At 38.5% G+C, this 25,823-nt stretch overlaps 2 protein-coding genes across 2 annotated transcripts in view; both read right to left on the reverse strand.

Annotated features, from left to right (window-relative positions):
• LOC107711937 (protein quaking-A-like) overlaps positions 1–10,525 on the reverse strand; it is a 100,676-nt gene extending 90,151 nt beyond the window's left edge. Inside the window, exon 1 of the mRNA XM_016517035.1 lies at positions 10,050–10,525. Within this exon, the coding sequence (XP_016372521.1) occupies positions 10,050–10,194 (145 nt within the window). The 5' untranslated portion in view covers positions 10,195–10,525. The remainder of the gene's footprint in view (positions 1–10,049) is intronic.
• A 6,702-nt stretch (positions 10,526–17,227) lies between these two features.
• Positions 17,228–25,823, reverse strand: part of LOC107711659 (parkin coregulated gene protein homolog) — a 110,016-nt gene continuing 101,420 nt past the window's right edge. Inside the window, exon 5 of the mRNA XM_016516681.1 lies at positions 17,228–17,538. Coding sequence (XP_016372167.1) covers positions 17,378–17,538 — 161 coding nt within the window. The 3' untranslated portion in view covers positions 17,228–17,377. The remainder of the gene's footprint in view (positions 17,539–25,823) is intronic.

Genomic DNA, 25,823 nt, shown 5'->3' on the forward strand with positions numbered 1-25,823 from the left:
GTGACCGAGTGTAATCGCAGTCTCTGCGATTGAAAAATCGTGTTTTTTCATATCGCGATATCGCAAATGCAATTAACCGTTCAGCCCTAACGCTAACCCTTCTCACAAAGCGCAGTCGTGACATAGTCTTCCTCTCCCATGATGCACTTTTGCTTTTGACACATTTAAGAGCTAACTGAGCACAAATGCAGCAGCATAACGAAGAGATAGCAGACAAAGACAAAGCTTTGTGTAGCGCAAAGGGATGGTGGTGGCTTCTCTTTTGTGTTTGGCAGCGGGATTGATGGAGGCCGATAGAATATCCACAGCGAAACAGAATTTTTTCTCCCTCGCTCTCTCTCACACACACAGTTGGGTGTAGTGGAATGTTAAAATTACAACAGGTGACTAAGCTTCAGTGAATGGTCGGTTTCAGTTTAGTCTAGAACACACACACACACACTCAATCATAAGCCCAGAGTGAAACAGCTGTTCATATCTGTTAAGTGTAGGGATATGCCGGTATCAAATTTTCATGTTGCGATTAATTGCTAATGCTTTTATTACGGTATACGGTATTATCACGATATTGAAATTAAGTTTAAAAAAAAAAAGTGCTGTCATAATACAGTATAACAGGTTTAATAACTTTTCTTATAACAAAAATAACTGAACATTTAAATGCAATAAAGCAATACAGAAAAATGTATAAAGTTAAAAGTTTTACACAGATTAAAGTGCAAAAGAACTATAAAGACCAATAGGTATCACTTTACAATAAGACCTCATTAGTTAACCTTAGTTAATGCATTAACATTCACAATGAGCAATAGCAACATTTGCTACAGAAGTTATTAATCCTTGTTTAAAAAATACAAGTCTTAGTTCAGGTTAGCTCATTAAATAACACAGTTGCAACTTTAGATTTTAACAACGTGTTATTAAATATTGGAATACCTAAGATTAATGAATGTTCAAAAGAATTTTTCATTGGCAGTTTATGTTAACTAATGAATTAACTAATGTTAACTAATGAAGCCCTAATGTAAAGTGTGACCGAACAATAAAGAATCAAAACACTTTCAAACAATATCTAGGGCATGTTGTAGTCCAGATTAAAATGTAAAAAAAAGTTTGAAAATAAATAGCCTATTAAGTCTAAATATTTAAGTATTTGGCGCTGTGATGAACATCATAGCAAATACACAAATCTGAATGGCTGTTTAAATCATTTAAACACGATTCAGAAACAGAAAGTAGTGCAGCTGCTTTGTTTACAGGGTTTCCGGGGTAACGGCTGCATTTAAATGAATTATTATTATTATTATTTCTGCAGTTTAGCGCCATCTGCTGTCAAAGAGTGAAAGTGCGCTTCATCCAGAGCGTCTCTCACATGTTCCGCCATGTGCTTCACTTTTACATCAGAGTATGCACGCGTCTTTCACGCAGCATACAGCGGTATTGTGCATTTTGACCAGTTTATGGGAAAAGTATTCTTAAAATGCACTCAAAATTCTGAATAATTTGTAATATATAATTATTCACGGTATTTAGAAGTGCCCACGATAACAATATCGTGCATATTCATTACCGTGATATATCGCATTACTGAATACCGGCACAAGTCTAGTTAAGTGCTCTAGAAATAATCAATGGTTGCTCTAGACTATTTTTTCTTGGTTTCACAATGATAACGTGTTGTTTTTTTTTTTAACATACAAAAGCTGAAGAATGTATTTTGGAACGCTACTGCGTGTTCAGAGGAATTAGTGTCCTAACTAGACAGGACACAAGATTCCAATGACAAGCAGTTTGTCTGTCCACAATAGGGATGTTCATTTCGGTTATTTCTCCTAACCGACAACCAACACTCGTTAACCGAGTATTAACCGTTAACTGACAAGATTATTTTAAATTCAAATTTAATTAAATTAGAAAGGAAAAGTGTCTGTGACCCATTAAAAATACTAACATTTGTTTTCAGGGGATTAATTTTACATGCGCAAAAAGCAGCAAACAACAGAACATGAGGATTCACATGGTCATCATATCACATCACGCACCTGCAGCGCTTCTGCGAGTGGAGAAAAGCATAGGCTAATAAAGCTAGGCTATAGCTAGGATATATATATACAAACAATATATATAAAAAAATTAAAATTCATATCGGCGGCATATTCGCAGATACCGTTATATCGGCGACAGGCTCATATCGGCCAAACAATATATATCGGTCGGACTCTAATATATTAGAGTCCGACCGATATATATTGTTTGGCCGATATATTAGAGTCCGACCGATATATATTGTTTGGCCGATATGAGCCTGTCGCCGATATAACGGTATCTGCGAATATGCCGCCGATATGAACTTTTTTTTTTTTACAGAACATATAGGCCGGTCACCGATCTGGGCCGATCATGAGGAAAATCGGCCGATTTCAATCCCTGGTCGATCGATCGATGCATCTCCAAAAAAAAATATGTGCAACAAGTAGCCTAGTATGCATTGCTTCGGTTAATTTTTGTGCTGCGCGAAAGGAAACCAAGACGGCAGTAATTTTTCATCCTATTTTTCTTTAGGCCCAAAAGCCACATGCACGCACACAGTTAAGTAGGGATGCACCGAATGTTTGGCAACCGAAATTATTCGGCCGAAAATAGCAACAAAAGCTCTTTCATGTTCAGCCGAATAAGCGAAAAGATCGAATAAATTGTACCGAACAATGACGTGACGCGATCAAATAGAGGCGCACACTAATGCAACAAACATGTCGGCAGTGTGGAATCATTTAAAACTGTCCGAGAAAGACGCAAAAATCATTACAAGCACCGACAGCGAGAGACTGTTTAGTACTGAGCTTTTTCACAGCTCATTAGGCAATATCGCATTCATAATCGCAGATGAATCGCATTTGATTATGAGCGCGATATTGCCTAGCTTGTCAGTGAATTACGGCTCTGTGTATTAAATGCAGCTCCATCTGAAAGCAGGTGATGGCGATTTACTACCAATCACGGAACTGGCTTTACTTTTTTTTTTTTATAAATCGGCCTGGCCGATATTAAGCATTTTTATGATTATAGGTAAGTTTCAAAACCAATTCGCTGATAAAATCACTTAATTTTGAAACGCGCTATTTGGCTCTGATGCAGCCTGTCAGAACTCACCACTCTGTGGCCTACAGCAATCTCCGCCCACCGCCCATCTGATTTCTTGGGAGTCACGAGTCCGACCAATCAATGCGAAATTCACTCTCACTCCGAAAGCGCTTGCTAACTGGAGCTGCTTCAGTGATCACGCATCAGTTGTCTCTCAAACGTAAGGCAGCAGCAGACATTGCATAAGTTGCAATAAATCACAATCCACTAACGTTACACTGAAGTTGCAAAACACCTCAATATTATCTATGATTTCCGCGATGCAGAAAATGTGGACGGAATCGCGTAATCCAGTCATATAAATGGAATATACTGTATGACGCAGAATGTCACGGAATTTGTCAAAGTTTGAATGAATTAATCAAAAGTAGGTCAGTACACTTAAGAGTCGCGATATGGACTAGTATCTGTAAATATTAAGCCGCAAAACCACTATTTAAATATGAATCCTGCATGTTCTGTGTGTCTCTGTGTATGTAAATGGCACAGACGCGCGGTTTTTTTTTTCTACACATACAAAGTGTGCGACGCTCGCGGTGATTTCAGCTTCTTTCGTCTCATTACTTTAGGACATAAATACATTAACAACATCTCCAGAACTGCTCTGCCTCCCTCTGAGAGTCACTTCATGATCATTTGACAGTTTAATTTGTGTAAAACTAGCACAGTGTTTCCCAGACTTGTGGCCGCATATATATGCAAATTCATTCTCTGCCAGCAGGAGGCGCTGTTGGAGTGGTAGAGATCAAGGTTTCCCCGGTAACGCTGTACACAAAGCAGCGCTCCGCTCACAAACGCTGCTTTCAGACATTACATGCAAGATGAAATGAAAATGACATCCAAAATTTTCTGAAAACATATCGGTCGACCCCTATTTTAGTCATCAGAAAAAAATTAATGAGGAATTATGAGAGGTTATGCTATTACACATACATTTCTAACATGTAAATTATTGAAGCCAAATACTTACATTTCCCCAAGCCGTTTAACTTTTAGCTGTTTAACAAGGCTTAATCGAGAAGCATACAGTGGCCCCACTTTTAACTCTCTCTTTATATTACCCTTATTGCAGATGGATGCACCGAGGAAGACAAGAGTAAGAAGTGCAGTGTGGGAGTACTACACTCAACCAACACCAGGGAAGGCAGTTTTTGTCAGAGCCCTTGTTATTCTTAATTTTGACATTAATTTTCATTTTTATACCAGACATATATATCGGTTCAAAATATCGGTTATCGGTCTACCTGATCTGTAATAATCGGTATCGGCCCTGAAAAACACATATCAGTCGACCCCTATTAGGCAACACTCAAAACAGACAGGGAGGAGGAAAAAAAGAATCAACACATTGGTTTGGAGTGTTTCCTATCTGCTGCTGAGAGCAAATTGGAGGTGAATAGTTGAAATCACAGGGTGAGACAGTCAAACAGAACCACCTTTGGCTGAGGCCACGGTCCACGTAGATCAATTTAAGGACCATTTTCCAGCCCAAAAGAAATAAGCGTGATCATAATTACGCCGAACTAAAGCATTTAAAGAGACAGAACAAACAATTGCTTAATGAATGTGTAGATGAGCACTGAGGAATACTGTCTGATTTAGCCAAACAATTCCTCTGTTGCTCAATTAGAGAGAGGAAAAGGCAAACACAGTGTATCCAAGCTGCTGGTTGCAAAACAGAGAAAAACAGCACAGAAATGGCATGAAAGAGGAGTGTGAAGGGGTGTGGAAATATTTCAGGCAGTTGTGGAATGTGAAAGGGTGAGGCCCTTCCCCCAACTACGGAACGAGAGAGAGAGAGAGAGAGAGAGAGAGAGAGAGAGAGAGAGAGAGAGAGGACAAAGAACACACGCCCCAATGTAAATGTGAAAATGAGAGAAAGACCTCCTTCTTATGCGTCTCAGTCACACAAAAGCATTGGATCACACTGATGTGAACAGGGCAGAGCATGACACTGGAAAACGCACAGATGAGGCATTATGGGATATGATCATTCAAGATGGTGAGAGCTGTCAGTGACCCAGTGAGAAAGCTCCAGTAGGAGAGCTGGCCTGGACTACATCACATCACATCCCCACGGGAACATGTGTCTGCTTAATGGAGCTGAACTTCAACAGACCTACAATAATGCAATACAGCAATTCACAAACTCTAGAAAGAGTAATTGCAAAAGGACCAAACTCAAGTTAGAGATTCATAAACTCAATATCTTGCATGCCTGATAAGAGCAAATGTTAAGATGTTTACAAAATGAAGAGAGAGAGAGAGCGAGAGAGCGAGGCTAAAGACCAACCGCTCCTAACCACAGTACAACTACAGACACACACGCTGCCTCATGCTATAAAGCATGACTTTTTGTTAAGAAACTGTTTTTCTGTTCTTATGAAAAGGACTCCTCCCCTTTCAAAAACACTGAATCAGCCTGTTCCTGTGCGAGCTGGCCCATGAAAGCCCTCCTACGGGAAGCACATGAGCATGAGTGTAGTTAGGAAGTTAGTGACCGTGTTTGAATCATTGCATCAGCTTCAGCTTATCATGCTCCCAGCTACGGTGGCGAAACAGAAGTTGTGATCTGATTCAACGAGAGCTACAACTGAACCAACAAAATAAATTCTTCACTGTACATGGATGGAAAAGTTGTTGAAGGGTGTGTGCTGGTGTCTGTGCGGTGTCTGGCAGACAGTGGTGCTGGCAGGGCAGTCTGATAAGAAACCCCTGTGCTTGTCAGAGAGACCACCTGATAAAGGGGCATCGCCTGACACACAGAGACATGACTTTATCAGGGGCCACACAAGGGCCGAGTCAGGGGCCAGTTCACACACACACACACCAGCGAGACTCCTCTATTCCCTGCGCTAACCCTGTCAACCTCTTCCTGCTATCCAATTTATCACCGCCCAGCAGGACACAGAAAAAGAGAGAGAAACAAAGATAGAGAGAATAAAATTATCTGCACATTCAATCTACTGAACCCTGGCTCGAGCAGAGAACCTAGGCTAATGGATCTAGCTAGCTAATTAAACTAGATGCTGTAAGAGGTCCCACAGGTCCCAGCCTATAAGAATCACTTCCTGTTAGCACCTGGAAAGACCTCAAATACGAATGCTTCATCTAAATTACTGTACTTTTAGAGTACTGTATTTCATGGTTGTAGTTAATTGGTACTTGTACAGTTTATACACTGACAAATCAGAATCAAGATTTATATTTATTCCAGAGGACTGTATCATAAATGCAGCTACACTAACGAAAAATGCATTAAAATGTACCAAAAGTAACAGTAAAGACATCTATAATGTTACAAAAGATTTTTTATTTTAAATAAATGCTGTTCTGTTGAACTTTTTATTCATTCAGAAAAAAAATGCATCATGATTTCCACAAAAATTTTAAGCAGCACAACTGTTTACAACATTAAGAAATGTTTCTTGAGCACCAAATTAGAATATTAGAATGATTTCTGAAGGATCGTGTGACACTGAAGACCGGAGTAATGGTTGCTGAAAATTCAGCACATATTTGTCAGAGCCACAGAAAACACAAACCATTTCAAGACAGAATAATTTCCTGACAACCTGTATGACCGTGAAAAAAAATCAAGATCTTTAACCTTGACTCTTTACTTCCATCGCTGTGTCCATTTCTGAACACCGCCTGCATTGAGTTCTGACACTGGACTCAGCTGCCACTAACTTATCAAAGACAGCTCTAAAAACACCCTCAGGGTCACCTCTGAAGATCACAAGCACGCTGCAAACCTGTCTTTCTCTCGTCAGCCTGACACACACACTCGAACGGTGTGGAGAGAGGGAGGGAGAGCAGTTGTCTTGTGTGGGGAACAGAAAGGGTGACGAGGGAGACGTAAGGGTGTTGGTTTTCCTTTGCCATGACAACAGCTGCAAACACACACAATCCATTCGAGTTATGAGCGTTTCTGCACAGCTGTCATGAGAACTCTTACAAGACGACAACTGAGAAAGCCATTTCAGAGAAACATTTCACCTCCAGACCTTCACACATTGTCTTTCTTTCATCCAGCAGAAAATGTGTGAAGCTGCATTGAAAAGCTTTCAAGTCTGTGGTTTATTTACGCATAATTGAACACACCACAGTAATAACAGTAATGCTTAATGAAGTACCTAAAATACTATCATCTGTCTAACCTTCTCAGTTCAATCTCTGCTAATGCCTTTTTCAGCTAATCTGCATTCTCACCCTTGTTCACCTGTGACAGCACAGATCTGGAGTGAAACCTGATCTTAGATCAGTGCAATACACAGTCAAGATGGAGCACATGTCCTTTCTAAAACTCGTGACAGACCAACACATCAGCCAATCTGTCAATTTTGTGATTATTCACATCAATAATGTTGTCTGATTAACAGAAAAAATTGTTCAGCGCCACAAACTACCGCCAGCTTTGCCAATCAATATTGCACATCTTACATCCTCAAACACTTTTTCGGATTTTAATAAATATTATTCATTTAATTATATCACGCTGCTGTCTAGACATTAGTATCAGGCATTTAAAAACCCATATCAGTCTGATGTAAAGCAAAGGTCAGGAGAGATAGCAGACGCTGTGTGTAGCTGTACAAATTTCCCTCCCTACGTATTAAGTCGGAGTATTTACCGTTACAAATACACGACTGGCCCACATCACCCTGAGCTGCTCATTTGCATAGCCAAATCAGTATGCAAATTTAGCTGAGCGTAGCAGAGATTTTACACCTAGTCCAATCCATGTGTGTGTTCAAAGAAATGTGTGTCAGAGAAAAAAAAAGGAAGGATGAAGTTGTCCTCTGCGGTTTCAGCTCATTTTTGAGTGGATTGAGGAGAACTGATTACAGCAAGAGAAGAGCAAAGTTCAGGTAAACAGAGCAGAATGAGTCCAGATACACAAACATGAGGCTGTATCACTGCAGGAGGAACTAACACCTCACTGTTTGGTGTCAAGAGCACACATCTTCATGAGAATTCTCTCATGGAGATGCTAAAGGACCAAGAAGACTTCTTAAGGAAACACATCTGTGCCATTTACATATTTAAAGAGAGGAAAGAGTCCTACTGTAGATGTAAGAACTTTTATAGCTTGGTAGCTCATCACAGTCAACATACTAAACTATTTAAGTGATAGTTCTAGCAACAATTTTAATTATGACATTTGCTCACCCTCATGTCTTTCCAAAACTATTCTAGACTTGCTTTTGTGGAACACAAAAGAGCCTATTTTGAAAAATGTGGTGCTGTTGTTGTTTTCCATATAATTAAAGTCAATAGGCACCAAAACAGTTTGGTTAACAACATTCTTCATTGAATAAATGACAGAACTTTCATTTTCAGAACTATCCCTTTAAAACGAGTTTTATCCTATAATTAAAAAAAAAAAAAAAAAGTGAATCCATATTAATCGTGAGTTGAGTGAATCGTTACATCCCTACTGCATAGAATACTAAATAATATGTTGCATGTCTTATTCTGCATAAGAATAAAAAAATGTTTTTAAAACAAAGAGCAATAGAAAACATTTTTTACATTTAACCACAGTATTTTTAAATTAACCCAAAATATTGAGACAAACAACAAATATTTTTTGTTTTAACCATCCATATTGAACATAAAAAAGAAAAAGAAAAGTCAAGTCCGGAACTTGGCAGAAGTTCAGCTGTGCGTCTGGACAAAGTCAAAACCAAACTCCCAATCTAAAGTGTGGTTCCTGGGGTTGAGTGTCGGAATGTGGACTTGTGATCAGTCAAACCAAACTAGTTTATCCGGTGACGCACAGTGTGATTTTGCAACAAGCTGAGAGAATACGAGCGCAAACAAAGCTGATATTGGATAACATTGCGGCAGATTTTGCGGCAGCTCGTCCCTTTTTGTTACAAGATAAACAGAGCCGCGTGTTTGCATGTCAATAGCACGAGCATTCGTGCACTTCATGAAACTAATACAGACAGATACTGGATATGTGTGTGAGGGGGGATTCAAACCTCTCCGGAACGGAACAGAAAGAGATTAATGCCTTACTATAAACTACATGCATTTCAGACACGAACAGCGCGTGAGTGACGGTGCAGACACTCAAACTGCATTAAGAGAGAAACCTGCTGCATATCAGTCACGCAGACTCTTACTCCCTCTCTCAGGTTGTGTGGTAAAAATTAAGCTTTATATGAAAAAAAAATCTGGGATTAAAAACAGTGGTTTATGTTGTACTATTGACACATTTGTGTATAGGCATTTATGTGTTTCTCTTTCACCCTCTCTCCATAGGGAGCATTTATGCAAAACTCAACTGCACGCCTCGGGGGAAAAAAATCTTAATCTGCAAACAAACAGCTAATTGTTCTGATTAAATCCTTTGTGTTGAGTACAGATATACATTTTTTCATACCCGAATAAATAAACATGTAATAATGCGATTTCAATCGAAAAATAAACGTGAAGTTTCTTCTGTGCAGCTAACTTACTAACGTTAACTTCGGCTAACGCCACTCACACCCCAAAAAAAAGTTAGGAACCGTTGAAACGCCTAGTAATATGTCGTTTACAACACAAAATAAACATTTAGAGAAACAATAAACTCGTAAAAGATCTTACATTTGATTGTAAATAAGTGAAAGTTAGTAAATATGACGACGTGTAAAAGTTGTGGATTTAGCAGACTGCTAACAGCGCTAGCGACCCTCACACGCGAACTGACGGGGAAAAATACTTTGAAATTCTAACGGTAAATTACGGTACAAAGCGGTTTAACCGTTTAGAATCAGACCCAAAAACGCAAAGTCTACTTTAAAAAAGAAACCTTAACCGTCATTTTGAGTCTCCTTCGCTGAAAACAGATAGTTTTGTGAAGTTGCAAAACACCAAATACACACTCGTGGTTCAGGTTTACACAAACGTACCTTCGTCCAAGAGTCTCTCCAGGTGTGTAAAGATGCCGCACAGGTTCGGTAAACTAGTCATGAGCTTCTTCTCGTTCAATAACTGCATGAGATAGTCGGGACTCGGCCTCGGTCTCTCCTTCACCTCTATCTCCCCGACCATCATCTTTGCACACAAACGCTCACAATCCTTCTCCAGAAAAAAAAAGAAAGAAAACACAAAAGAAAAATAACGGTGCTGATCAAATCCCTCGTTCGGCGACCCTGTCCAGATATAACGGCTGGTTTTAAGATGCAGGCGCACTCTCTCTCTCTCTCTCTCTCTCTCTCTCTTTCTCGTTTTCTTTCTCTCCCTTCGCTAAAGTCGCACGATGTGGACTCGTTGGGTTCTCTTCGTTGTACTGAGCTCGCGCTACCGCTCCGTACTGCCACCAGTGCGCTTTCTCTGAGGAACCTCCGAGAGCGCCCGACCCGTCTCCAGCGCATTGGCTGCATGCGCGACGCGGACGCGCCGGGTGGCCAATCAGCGCGTAGGTTTTGTGAGGCGGGGCTAGTGCTTTCACCACATGAATCAGCGCCTGAGATGATGGGCAGAGATCAAAGCCAATAGCATGCAGGCTCGTCACCGGCGGGGATGCTATATTGTGAAACATTGTGACAACACGTCTGTGACAACAAGTGTTTGTCTTGTGTGTTTTGTTAGGGCTTGGCATTTCATGGTGTGTTGCTTTTTATGATTGAATCGTTTTATGTGTGTTTTTGATTTGCACAGTCGGTTTTGCCGTGTAATGTGATTTTCAAGACAGGAATATACGTAACGCACGTACGTTGCGTTCCAAAATGTGTCGGCGTGCAACTCATTAACTTACCGTGTTATTGCAACAACAACAAAAAAACATTATCACATTTACATGTTATCATTCTAGAACAGTGGTGCTCAACCTTTGTGACTGGTGTTATTTTTGGTATTTCTTATGCATTTATGACAAAGCTGCTTGTTTTCAAACACTTTTTTTCATTAACATAAATTAGGAGTATTGGTGTATTAAATGAATTAACCATGATTAATTTCGTTATTCCAGAAGTTTCAACAACTGTATGTTCTTTAATAAAAATCCATTGTTCAAGGTTGAAGGACTAGTTCTTCCAAAAATTAACTTTTTTTTTTTTCATAGTTTACTCACCTTTATGCTATTTCAACCCTACAGTATATTTATTTCTTCTGTGAAAGACAACATGATATATTATCAGTGAATAATAACTCAAATTTTTATGTTTTCTACACAGTTATGGATTTATTTTATAATATTTTTTATGTTTTTTTTTATTTCACTAAGTAGATCAATCCAGTAGAAAGGTCATGTGATGTAAAAGTTAACCTCAGTTGTTTAGACAGTAGCTTGGTTCTTTTGACCAATCTTGACCACTTATCAAGCATCTCACAATAAAGAGAGAGATAAAAATGTATATAAAATCAAATCTTCAATCACAGTTTCACATTCCTCAGTATGAAAGACACATTTGAACAGATGCTATATCAGCTTGTGACTTCATGCTCAGCTGACCTTCTCCAGATCCTTTGTTTGCTATCCACAATGAAGATAACAGGACACAGGAAACATTCCTTCAACTAGAGACACACAGCAGCCAATAATACCAGATTTTTACAATTCAGAAGAGGAGATATGTCGTGATACACTTTCAGAAAAAAAAGTATAAGGTGTCACTGGGGCAGAACCCTTTCAAAGGGTTCCAATATGTGCCATTTAGGTACTAAGATGTATCTGTTAGTGGTAAATAAGGTACAAAGACTTTTGTACAGTGACTTTTGTACCTTTTTTCGGAGAGTGTATTTCACGGTTCCAGAGTGACTGGCTCCAAATAATGTCCAGAACTGGATGCACATGAGCAAAATACTGGATGCATGTTGAATTTTGAAATGAATGGCAATGATCCAAGTATTACAGACCTCCTCGTTTGTTCCATACAAATATATCCATATGATTCACTATGCATCCTCCTCTATTCACGTCTCATCATCTTTACTTTCTTTAATTTCATTTTTCAGCTGCATCACCTTCTTAGCATAACAGACTGAAAAAAATACCAGTTTTTAAAGGCAGCACAAAAGATTCAGCATTTATCTTGGACTCAGATAAGAATCCTTTGCTCTTATCAACACTGCCACATAAATTTTCATTTTACTACTGCATCTTGAGATTAGGCCACACGTGTCTGTGTGCTGCTAGTGAGTGTGTGTGTGTGTGTGTGTGTGTTCTGTAGTGTGAGATATTAATTCCCACCCAAACCCTGTAATTTCCTCCTCTATGGGTTTCATTCTACAATTAATCCAATTAATGACACTTTAGATAAAAAGTGAATATGAAATCAGGTGGTTGTGAAGCAGCAGGAAGTAGAAACGGGAGGGAGATGGGGCTTCAGATGGGGCATCAGTCATGATCCCGTGGTCAGCACCGGCAGCTGATTAGAAAAGCAGTAGGTGACATGACTGTGTCTGGAATATAACGTGAGCTTTCAAAGCACACACGTTCCCATGTTATTTTGTCTGAAGAAAGCTTAAAGGCTTTGAGTATGAAAATAATACAAAAGCATAAAACAAAAGCGATTATGTGTGGGTGCAGGAACACCAGAGAGTGAAATCTGGGTCAATTGTGAGATCCAGAGAGAGAGAAATCACACATTGTTAAGGTGAGGTGAAGAGTGGCACATTCTCACTGTAAATGGCAAGGGAGTGTGTGTTTGAGTGTCATTGAGTATTTATGGGAGTGAGAGTAAATCATGTATATACCTAATACATGCTGATGACTGTAAAATACACAAAATATTATATGTGCCGGTCAGATGTTGGGTGTTGTTTGTTGGACTGGGCGCTGACAGTACTGATGGATCCTGTTCTCTCCACCCATTCCAGCGCAGTGCAGTATAATCTCACCGTGGGCCACCACGTCATTCGGGGCTCCCCAGGGGTCTGCAGTGAAGATTACAGCAAACACACAGTCCTTCATCACTCACTCGGGGTCCATGGTCCCTTTATGCCACACGTGCCGACACACAGTTTCTCCAAGACATACTTGAGTTAATGACACATAAGAATGTTCACGGTAAAGACAAAGAAAAAATTTAGTATAAAATATATTGTCAAGATCCTAGAAATATACACTTTCTATTCATGCTTGTTCCATTTAGTTTTGAAAAACATTTATAACATTTTCAAGAAACATTTTCAATTTAATGGCTCTAAAAATGTCATGTGGAGTAGTAGTCATCAAGTATAAGAATTTTTAACAAAAGGTTTTAAAATATATATTTTTCAAGGCAAACAGTTTTGTTTGACAAAATGTACACAAAGTAAATTTGGTGTAAACTTGACCATTTAATATATTATTAATTAATAAATAATGTTTAAAAAAATTTTTTTTTAATGCTCACTCTCAGTGGAATTCACAACTATTTTACATTTTGGCAAATTGTTGATGAATTCAAATGAATTTTTAAGATTTTAGTAATAGGTTTTCATACGATCTCCTTATGCTTCACTGAGGGCTAGGTTTATGGGTGGACATTCATGCTTGCTTTTTTCAAAAAATCTTTAAACGTTAATGCTTTCACTATATTCATTACATTGTGTTAAAATTATTTAAAATATTTATTATCATAAGAAATATTTCATCCTTTTAATGAGCCGTTTTTTTACATTATATCAGTATAGCTGTATATAGATGAAAAATATAAGTAAAATCACTAAAAAATATGTCAACATTTACTTTGATGCAGAATTGATATTTGAGGTTAAGGAAGTGATTAATCAAAGTAATTAAAATGCAATGCAATTCAAAGGACCTCATAGAACTGCTGTACATGTGGGTTTTAAAAATACATTTTTAAATTTCCAGGTGAATGTGTGTGTTTATATGTGTTTGATTGGTTCTCATGGTGGTCCAAAGGATATGGACGGTGGTTGTGCAGGCATTTGTGTGTGTGCAGAGCAACGGCAGATGTGTTTGTGTCTGATAAGAGCGTCTGGCTGAGGTAGAGGTGGAGCGAGGATCAGACAGCAGAACCCTGTCGATTCAGAGCTCGAGAGAGAGGAAGATCTCTCCAGTCTCCTGCCGAAAAAGCATCGGCCTCCTGTGAGCCTTCTTCAAAACACACCACGCGCTCACACGCTATACAACAGCACCACTTTAAAGAAACTCACGTTTAAAACAGTCTGATATTAGAAAAGACTGCTCAACGAAACAGCTCAATTCTGCTGCTTAGAGAAAGACAAGATGTAACAGAAGTTCAGAATAGCAAAAATGCACTGATGCCAAGTTGAAAAAGCATTCACAATCCATTTTAGTGCAATAATCTGATGTATTATTAGCGAATCAAGACTTTAAGATAAAAATAGGGCGGTACTTGATTAAGTCCACAGGGAAATGATTGGATGGTGTAAAGTGGCCGTTTAGTATCAGAATGGATCCAGGTGATTGATTGATTTCATTTCAGGGGTGGAGCAAGTTGTTACATTTTGAAACGCGTTTTTGTTTCTTTCACCACAGTTCTGGGTCCAAATCAATGACCTTTTTGAGGGAAATTTTGGAATAAACATCAGAGCTCCAGTCCATTCTGTGGATTGATGGTCTAGGGTTGAGAGGTGCGGGTGACACCTGAAGCATGAAGTCACTCCGAAATAAATCTCCATTGGGCTCAGGGCTTTGCACATGCTCACTGGCTGGCGTTGGGTTTCATGCGGCCCCTGGCAGATGCGCTGAACAAGAAGAATAGATCCCAGAGGGCTATTTATTCCTGCCCCCCCCCACCCTTACTTGGCATACTTGCACTCTAATGTTTTTCCTTCCCTCTGCTCTCGCATCAATGTCTCCATCCCTGTTTTATACCAATTTCATTCATCGATTCACCTGAGAGTCAATTAGAACTGAGCCAAATCAGGCAAATGAAAGCAGACATAAAGGAACAGTTGATCCAAAAATTTTCCCTCATACTGTTCCAAACCTTTCTTCTTTGAAACAAATATGTCTCAGTACATTCTGTCTGTTCAATAAGTTGTTTTGGACCCCATTGACTTTCATTGTAAGGGCAAAAAAAGAGTTCACACATTCTTAAAATATCTTCTTTTGTGTTCCGCAGAAGATAGAAAGTCTTACAAGTTTGAAAGAATAAGAGTGAGTAAATGATGACTGAAACTATTCCTCTCACCATCTCGGATTTTAGGACTCGAGCTGAGACTCCAGGTCTCTTTATTGACCCCGATTGTTGCAGTAAAACTGATTTGAGGGCAAATCCCGTCTCAATTCCCCCTTGTGTCTGTTCAACGCTGTAATTTACAGGCGGTGCGATCAAATCCAGATTGAACTGAGTTCAAATGTTCCAGAAATCTCAGCTCACTGTAAACATTAGCTCATGGGACTCACTTGAAAAAAAAAGAAAAAAAAAGACCAACCGTTTTTCCCCCTAGTAGCTGCTAACGGAAATACTTTGGCAAAATACCGCACATCCTTCATGTTACAGTATGTTCATATGGCGGCTTGATCCACTAGTGTCAAAAAGTAATATATGGGGTGATTATGGGGGCCTGATGTCCAAAGAACAGCTCAGATCCCTTCTAATAATCCAAAAAGAAGGAGTTCTACAGATCTGATTAATCTTATTGTAAAAGCATTAAGTGAAAAGACTCAGAGAACATGATATGCTATAAAATCACTATTTGGTGAAGTGAAATAAACCAACACACACACGTAGCATCTGATTTCACAGGTAGGAAAAGATAGAGGCTGTTAAGCATGAGGGAAGCCCCCGACTGAGTGTGTGCATGTGTACGCGCTCTGATAAATGAGCGTTTCATTCAGACATTGTGTTCTGGCACACAGCCTGCAGCTCATATAGGTTCATGGCTTTCAAAAGCACATAACGTTGCTATTTGAATAATTGCTATCTGTCATGTGTTATTTTGTGCACTCTCTATGTCCCTTCAGGTGCATTCCAGTGTGCTTTCCGTCTAAATGTAGGTATGTGTGTATATAAGTATGTTTCCTTGGGAATCATCACCTTTATAGCTAAGACCATAAGGTCTAAAAGCGCTTTAATATCACCACACATGTACTAAAAGATGAAACGTGATGAAAAGATCTATGCCGAAAAAAAGACTTAAAACATTTAAATATAAAATAGAAATATCAAACAAAGAGCTGACCGGAATAGACAGAGATAAAGAAAGCGAGAAGGAGATAAAGAAAGCAGGAGGCAGGGGTGCTGAAATTATCTGAAAAGTGGGGAGGCATATTAAAAAGCTCAAAACCTATAAAATGCCTAGTTGCCACGGATACACTCTTATGAGATATTTTGAAAGCATACTAACTAAACTTCCTAGTAATGTCAGTCACTAGTGTGTCTGCCAATGAGGTTTATTAATTAGAAAAAGTATTGTTGGCTATGAATATAAAACTGCATATTTTTGGCAAATATGACTTTATTCTCTTCTGTAGTTCTCATATAAATTGGTTTACTTTCTGTCAGTGGCTCAGCACACAAACCATGGCTTATGAATATTAATTAAGTGATGATCAATCTGATTTGCTGAAAGATAAACGTTGGTAGGTGAAGTAAAAAGAAGAGAGATTTCAGGTGGTGAATGTTGGAAGGTGAGTGAACAGCCAGAGGGGGGGTCTCAAAATTCCTTTTTTTTTCTTCCTAGGAACCACTAAGAAAATTGGAAGAAAAAGCAAGGAAATGTTCATTATATCAGGAAAGAGAGCTACGTTAGATCAGTGACCTTCTGAAAACTATCGGTATGATTAGAAGAGATTCTGTGGCAAGATGAAGCATTTGGACAATTAAATGTTTTATGTGGTTGAAATTAAGTGATCAGATTATATATATATATATATATATATATACACACACACACACACATATACCTGTATGTATTCTTATTAATACTCGTTAATATTAATGCTTCAAAATCTAGATCATCATGTTGTAAAAAATTAACCATTCAAGTTTGTTCCATTCAAAACATTGTTTCCTGTACCTGTGGCCAGCTTGGATTGGATGTGTGTGCATTTTCTGCATTTCTCTTTAGATAATTCCTGAAATGCAGGTTAGTTGCAACCAAGAGATTTATTGAACCCTGAGCTCCCTGTGTCTGTTTATCTTCACAGGAAACTGTGTGTGAGTGTCTTCTCTGATACATACAGCCGTGGTGCACAGACTCATAACATCTGCATTATGACTTTAATAAAGTCAGAAATTAGGTTTGTAACATAAGGTGGGTGTGTTTACATGTTTGTATAAGAGTGTGTTTGTGAGTGAGTTCTCAATTCCATTTAGTTGAGAAGGCAGGACTCGTAGGTGGGCACCATGTATTTGATGTTGATGAAGGCGTCCTCGCCCCCGTAGCGTTCAAACACCTCAAGTGTCTCCTGGATCAGGTCTCCGATGTTCTCCCTCTTCTGCTGGCTGTAGTCAATACCGTCACCTGAGTTTTCTGCACACAACACACACACACATTGCATCACATTAGCATACTTTGTGATGTTTAAAAGTTTAAAAGCCCTAATAAGTAAGACGCACACACACGGATCTTCAGAATGAAGCAGCTCAGATGACTGTTAAAGATATTCAGCATGAGTGTGTGTACCTCAGATACACGGAACAAATCTCAAATAATTAATCAGGAGGAGGAATGTGTGTGTTTGCCGGATGTTCTTGTGCATATCTCTGCCGCACTCTGTCATGACATTAGAGAAACCCATCAATCACTTAGGTAACCTACAGCACACACACACAAATCAATACGTTCACACTCCTCCACCATCACACATACACACAGACTCCTCATAAACACTCAAGCCCGCCCGCTACCTACCAAACAAACTTCCTTCTGAGGTCACAGGCCCAATTACATCAGAAGTCTGCACACACACACACACACACACACACACACACATCTCTGTCTCTCCTGCCTGCTCATTAAAGGAAAGGATGACAGGCAGATGAAAAGAGAGCAGGTAAGTAGGAAGTCTCTCTCTTCTAGCATGTGTGAGTGTGTGTTGTCTGTCTAAAGTCTGTGTAACTGTATGTCTTCATCTGCCTGTCTTTATCTTTTGACTTGTGAATCGTTTCCATGTTCTCCGAACATGAACCCCTTACACAGGTCTCAAAACCCACAGCCAGTCAATAAAATATTAGTACAAAGAAGGTCTTGTGGTGTGTTAGTATGCTCATTTGTACACAAACAGGCCTTTTTAAGAAGCTCAGCGGCCGTCTTAGTTATGCCTCCGGGCAGCTGTTTACTAGTCAGCTAGTGCAGCTTCTGTCTACTTGAATGGGAAAAGCTATTTGAATGTGAAACCTATCAAATCTGGCAGCAACAACAATATTTTTGTCTTTTATAATTAGATTCTTAGCTAAAATCAAATCTTTGTTGCAAAATGGCAGTTTTATTGATCCACTCTTACGCTATATAGTTCATTTTCACATTGTCAATTGAATGATAATGACACTGACAATTTTTTCACACAACTTGTATGAGCTTAATTATAATGAATATATACTATCATTCAAACATTTGGGTCATTAGGATTTTTTGTTCTTTTTATTTTTTTGTTAACAGGTTTGGCAAAACTTGGGGGCGAGTAAATAATTGGGAAAACTATCCCTTTAAGGCTGCATGTGGCCCACCTGTTGACAAGACAAACCATATATAGTCTGAAAATAGATGTAACAGACCACCTTATGCTCTGGACCCCAGACCCTCATTTTCAAGGTGTGACAGACTGTCTGCTGGGGATCTGTATAGTTGTATCCCATATGCCGCACATATTCTGTACTAACATGCTCAAGTGGCTCGGCTCATGGGCCACACCAAAGAACGCTGCCAACCGCACTGCAGGCACTGCTTCATACACACATCAGTACGGCCCTCAAACACAGGGAAATAAAATCAACTCTGTCTGTTAATCCTGCCTTCAGGCATCCTTCGCTTTCTCTCTCTCTCACTCAGCATCTCTGTCAATCTATTTTCACCAGAGCAGGAGAAGAGAGAGAAAGTAGGGGGTTAGAATAAGAGCCTGAGCAGAAAAAATCCTCACCAGAGGCTTTTAAAGAAAAGAGGTATATGGAGAATGCCTTGAAGAGGAGAGCTTCATTTGCCATCTGTGCATGAACGGCAAAGATATGCTTCTGTTTGGAATCATGTGGAGTCCAGGCTTCGATCTACAGAGTTCAGGGCTAATGTGAAGTTCAAGCAGGAAGGAGGATTCAGCATCTTTCAGACACCGAAATAATACCCATAACCCCCAGATAGACAAAAAAATTATAATAATAAAAAACACACCCATTTCTGTATCAGTGATTAAGATTGTTCTGTAAAAACTTTGTCTCAGCCTCAGACGGCACATGGACTGCTTAATAACTCTCCGAAAACACAAAAATGGCAAGAGCTTTCAGAAAAAAAAATAATACAATCTGATTTATGCGATTTCTGGGAATCAAAGTTCATAGATTTTTATCAATCTGCCAGGAAGCAAAGTTGTGTTGACAAGTTAACTGAGCAATAATTAGTGACTGGATTTGACCAAGTTTACAAGGTTCATGGTGTCCAATATTTGAATAAGTCTTGACACTCCTCCAGAAGATATCAATGATACACCTGCGTATTCTGTTTTGCTCTCAGTGTTATATCACATTTCTTAAAGATAAAAAATATATACACTATCATTTCATTCAAAAGTCTGGGTTGAGTAAGATTTTATGTTTTTGAGAGATATGATTTGTTTTTATGCTCACCAAGGCAACATTAACTTTATCAAAAACACAGTAAAAACAGTAATATTGTGAAATGTTATTACAATTTAAAATAACTGTCTTCTATTTAATATCTTCAGGGTCACAGAACCTTGTGAGATAATTGTGAGATATAGATTAAAATAATAACCGAAGTCGCATTGTGAGATATAAAATTGCAGATATGAGAAATAAAGACTTTTATTACTTTTAATTACAATCCTCGTAATTGTGAGGGAAAAAAGTCATATTGTTTGTGAGATATGACTTTTTCATATAATTCATAATTATCTTTCAAGCTTCTATACATTTCAGATTTACTAACCCTAAACATAGAAGAAAAAAAAACAAAAAACTTGGCTTGGTCACAATAGATGGTCAGACAGACACTTCCTGTGTGGGCGGGCGGTTCTTGGCCAGATTAAGTTGCAATATGGACCAGACGTTAGTCACAATCTGGCAGTGCACGCACGTTCAAATTTGAATCTATTTGTGAACTGGGGGATGTTATTTTGTCTTGAACAAATATTTCTCTTTAAATTTCTTAGTAAAATGTTTATCATGAGGAAACCCACTTCCATCTGTGAGTATGTCTGTGCTCTCTCTCTCTCTCTCTCTCTCTCATCTGTTCATTGTAAGTGTGAAATGAGTTTCAACAGCTGTGTCTTTTCCGTCCCCCCTCTTCAACTCCTTTTCCGCACCTCTATCCTCACCCCTCACTCCATTCTTTCTCTCTTACTCTTTCCTCTTCACATCTCGGCAGACAGGTTGGCGTCAAGAGGGTTGTCACGCCACGGCACAGTCTATACAACTAATCCTTCTCTCTTTCTCTGGATGTGTTCAGGGCTGGATATCTGCACTGGGGCAGCAGCTGGAAAGCTGATGGTTCTTGTGTTTGGGTTTAAACTGGACTGACCCACACACAGTATGTTGATATTGGATTTCACTCCCACTAACGGCCGACAGGGTGTAAAGAGAGTACAAACAGTACAACACTGTGAGGCAAGGCATTTGCCAAAGGACCAAGAGAACTCCTGTCCGTGTAAATCTGTCAGAATAAACATACAATTAAGATGAATGCTCATCAAATAAACCTAACAGAGAAAACCAGCTTTAATTTTTAAATGTCAATAAATTTGACAATACCTGATTTCTCAGGTAATAATTTACTAGAAAACAAGAAAAATGACTGATTTATGCTATGATAACGGCACTGAATAGAACACAGAGCCTTAAATGGCTTGTTAGGTAGCAAGAAACTAAGCTAGTTTATTCTACAGTACAAACCAAAGCACTGTAGCATTCAGTGGAATGAGCAGCGATTTTATGGATGTGTGAGAGATGATGAGAGAATGTGTGTGTCACACACCCACACACACATCTTCATCACTACTCAGCACTGCATCATCTCTGTCATTTCTATCATTAGCACCTTATTAGCAGATTACGTAGCTCATAAATACTGTACATGCGCACATTCTAATAAACACCTGTTATGCTTTACATACACTTAAACACACAAAGCAAGAAACAAAGATGTCAAATTAGAGATTGCCCTAAATAATACATAAAAATGTTCTTATTTTTTTTCTTTAAATGTGCTTGCTCTCACAGGTCCTGACCTTGTGTGAGCTCTGCTAATGGTGCTAACATTAATATTAATGTCCAACAGCTTGATGAAATGTACCTTTGCACCGTGAACAGGTGTGCATATGTGAATAGCTCATTTACAACTCATAATGGCTGTATGGGCAATTGTTAATTCAATGACAGTACTTTAATTTGTTTGAATTATTTGTTTTTCAATGCAAAAAAAAGAGAACAGTCAGGCAATAAAAAAATAAAGTTAATTGTCTTCTATGTTTCATTCCCATTTTATTTTACATTTTATTTGTTTATTTATTTATTTAATTGATTTCCTTTTGCTTCAAAACAAAAGCTGTGATTCATCTCAGGGTTTGGTTCAGAGATATTTATTGAAAATAAATTATTGACAATAAATCCAAAGAGGAAATGAGGCAATGACCTGACAGCAAAGAAAGAAGCGCTGTGTAAAGATGGCGTCTGTGTAATCAGTGGTGTTAAGCTCCCCAGAAAAGGAGGCGTCAAGCTGAAATACATACAGAAACACATATAGACACAAATGGGGAAGTGTTCCACATGTAACATGAGTGCTGAGAGATTCTCATGAGCTGCTGTTTGTGAAAGATGAGCTGAGGGCCCAAGACAGCTGGGAATGAGAGGAATTTCTCAATGAAAATAAAGAGAGTTTTTACACTCAGATTTGACCCATCATACTGAAGTATACTGTATGTAACATGCTGGGGAGAAAGGGAGGTTATTTCATTTTAGTCTAGTCATTTCCCAGCTTTCTACAGCTTTAGCAGACAGTACTTCAACTACAGTCAAACAGACTGATATAACATGCATATGTGAACACCTCACATGTTTTCAGACCACCCTAAAAGGATGTTTTGGGGTCCTTGTGTGGTTCGAGTCCACTTACATTGTGGACACTTGGAGTGTCTTGGAGTTACTTGTCTTGGAGTTACTCCAAGGTTACTTGGAGCTGGTTCAATGGATTTGGTTCATTTAGAGTATACTATATGTGAAAACACCCTTATTGGTGAATAGCCAACCTAAATGTTCAAAGCCACAGAAAGTTATAAAAAATGTGTAGGCAAAAATGTCCTTGTAGTGTCTCTGTTTTTGAAATCTTAGTTAATGTCTGATATATTTCATAATATTCTATTCTAGGCCTGTTGTAGTGACCTGTTGCAGTCAGATGTAAGAAAAGTACTGTGGTGATGCCATGGTATAGTGATGGTTATGTGGTTATACTCATATACCACAATACTTTACCATGGTTATGGCTGGCCAGTTATGTAAAGTGCATTGTAACATGAGTGTTTATTGTGGGATGATATTGTTTATTGTAGATTGGATTTCCAAGGTAACATCCATATTTGTTCAAACTGTAAATGTATTTACAAAAAAATTTAATTGAAGCATTTGATAAATTAATGACATGCTAAATGCTATACACTCAAAAATATTTAGGCCTATTATAATATTTATGAATTTGAATACAATTTCCATCCATTTGATTACAGTTTTAACATAAACTTATGAACAAAGCTTATAAATTAAACAAATACGATTTCTGTAATAGTACTAATAAAATCAAACTAGTTGTTTCAGTTTCATACACTATAGCTAATTGAATATTGCTTGTTAGTCGTATTTTAATAACGTTCATACTTTTTACCTGAATGTTTAATTATTTTCACAGTGAACAGATTCTGCTGATTCTCAGTAATTTAATAAATAAATAAATGCTATTTCTTACCTGTTTCTTTTATGTAAGACTGACAAATATGCATTACATTAAGTGTATTAAGTGCAGGTGTGTTAAAACCGTGTCATTCAAATGGATGGAAATTTTATAAGCAATTCAAAAACATATCTTAAATTCAGCCTTAAATATTTTGGAGTGTATATTTGGTTAGGGGAAAAAAATCATTCAATGTAAAAAAGCCCCAATAATCAGTTCTTGGAGTAAAATTTTTCAAACACTGTTGCCTGCATTTACAGTATATTTCAGCCTCTGTTTAGTATTCAGCAACTTGGTCTGTCCTAATAATTGATGTCATCATCTATGCCAGCATGCAACATTCAGAGTAGTTAGCCAATCATAAAAGAAGGACGTCACAAAAAAATGTTTTAAAGGAACAGTAGCAAAAACAGCTGAGAAAATATTAGAGCGAGAGAGAGAGAGGGAGGGAGGGAGAAAAAGTCATGTAAAACTAGATTACAACATTAAGACTAACATTACAGGTGGAGTTTAGATAAAAATAAATTGAAAGTGTAGAAAATGGACCCTTTAAGCACTTTCCAATTAAATTGTATCTTTTTGCTGAGATGTAATAAACACTTAAATGTGTGCCCATCTTTTATTGTCCTTGTGTTTGCTGTGATTAGTATTTCCTTACAGTGATCAGTAAGCAGCATGTCACACTAATGAATTAATGGTCTGGAGCACTTCTGAACCTCTCCTCGTGTGTCCATGAGTTAAACTGCTCTCTGCTCCCTCCATTAGTGGGATGAAGAGCCTTTAGACAGAGTATCTGATCCGTCTTTCCACTCCTCTACCTCCCTCATGGGGCCTATTAGCATTCCAATCCATTCCACTTCAGGGGTTTTCATTGGTGGCGGTTATTCATTTCTTTAATATGATTGGATGTAGGGGAAAAGGGAGGGCGGGAAAGGAAACCATGGCCTGTCAGAGTGATTAAATGCACAGCCCAACCATGACACCAGCGCTCTGATAAGCTCTCACTTTCTCTGTCTTTCTTTCACTCCCTCTTACTAAAATCCAAAGCTATGTGACACAAAGTGTTTGGAGGGTTTGTGTTCTCTCTCTCACTGTTACGAGAAGAGGTGCAGCTCTCCAGTAAATGAGTGTTTTATGGGTCTTCAGGCAGGTTCTCAGTGTGTTTATGGACAACACACCTCCTTAACCAGCAGAGTTTAAGAGCGCTATTTACATATAGCCCAGTGTGTGTGTGTGTGTGTGGTTCGTGTATAAATGATAATTAGTGTTCTGTAAAAAGAGGCTTAGGGAGCAGCAGCTTTCCAGGACAACATAGGGAATCATGGGAAATGAGGTAGCTTCTGAGAGCAAAACAACCTACTGTATGACACTAAAGGCTGGAATACACTACACGACTTTTAAAATCAGAACAGATTTTTAAAAAACTGGGCATCATACACTTACCGACATTGTAATAGTCACAGAGGAAAAACGGACCATCATACACTAAACGACTGTATACTACCAGACTAAAGTTGTTCTGATCACAACAAATTCACGCAGAAACGGAGACGAGTGGCAAATGAAAACAATGTGTGTTCAAAAATCGGCTGAAAATATCAAACATGTTTGATATCCTCCAACTGGATGGAATCATAGTCTGAAGCTAAAAAATCGGAGTCTGTGAGCATCATATACTACATGATTTTCTATGAAATCTGTCAACTCAAATCTGCAGACTGGCTCTGACTTTCGGCAACTAGCGTCAACTTCTCCAGACTGTAAATCGGCAGAAAATCGGGGCAAAAATCGTGTAGTGTATTCCATCCTTAAGTAAAACCAAACCTGTTACACTGACAGCTGCCACATCACTTGATAGATTAGAGATGTTTTCGTTCCCATTCAGGTGGACCAGATTCCGGAGAATCATCAGCCTACATTCCCAAAGCAAAAAACTGCTAAAACATTCCATCTTTCATTCTGTGCGAGCATGTTTGAGACTTAGTGAACCATGTCGGAGTCTTAAGCGCATCTGTTGGTTTATTGCTAGCAGATGCCCTTTATTTAAAAGGAAGAGGAAACTGAGGTTACATTGAGGTTTTCCCTAAGCTAGAGTAGTATTAAGTCTGTACAGTCATCAAACATTTAGTACAAAAAAAGTTCATGTCATGTTGTTCCAAATCCAACTTAGTTTCTTATGTGGACAACAAAAGTAGATGTTTAGAAGAATCTCAGATGCGCTTGTAACATGAACATGAATGGTTACAAGACACAAAAGCAATGATGTTAGATGCCAGTAAGGTCAAACCTTTCATCGCTGGCATCATTTAAAAATAGAATACTGATTTTTAGTGCCTATATTTGACAGTATGACAGAAAAAGATTTTTTTGAGCCCAGCAAGAACATTGTGCTAAACCAATACTGTTTACTTTTCAACTTTAAACGTCATTGCATAAATACACAAACATTAAATAAGTTCACTTACTCAAATATAGCAAAACAAGTGTTAAAAATAAATATAGAGAGGGAGAGAGACCACTAGAAAGAAGTAAGAAGCACTACAGTAAGACAAAGAGAGCTAGAAAGACAGGAAGAGAGAGACCTGCACCAGGATGTGTTTTTTCACTCTGTCCCACATGACTACCCTCCTCATCAGTGGTGTAGTGGTAAA

This window comes from Sinocyclocheilus rhinocerous, unplaced genomic scaffold, assembly GCF_001515625.1.
Source record: "Sinocyclocheilus rhinocerous isolate Xijiao unplaced genomic scaffold, SAMN03320098_v1.1 scaffold2117, whole genome shotgun sequence".
Classification (NCBI taxonomy): domain Eukaryota; kingdom Metazoa; phylum Chordata; class Actinopteri; order Cypriniformes; family Cyprinidae; genus Sinocyclocheilus; species Sinocyclocheilus rhinocerous.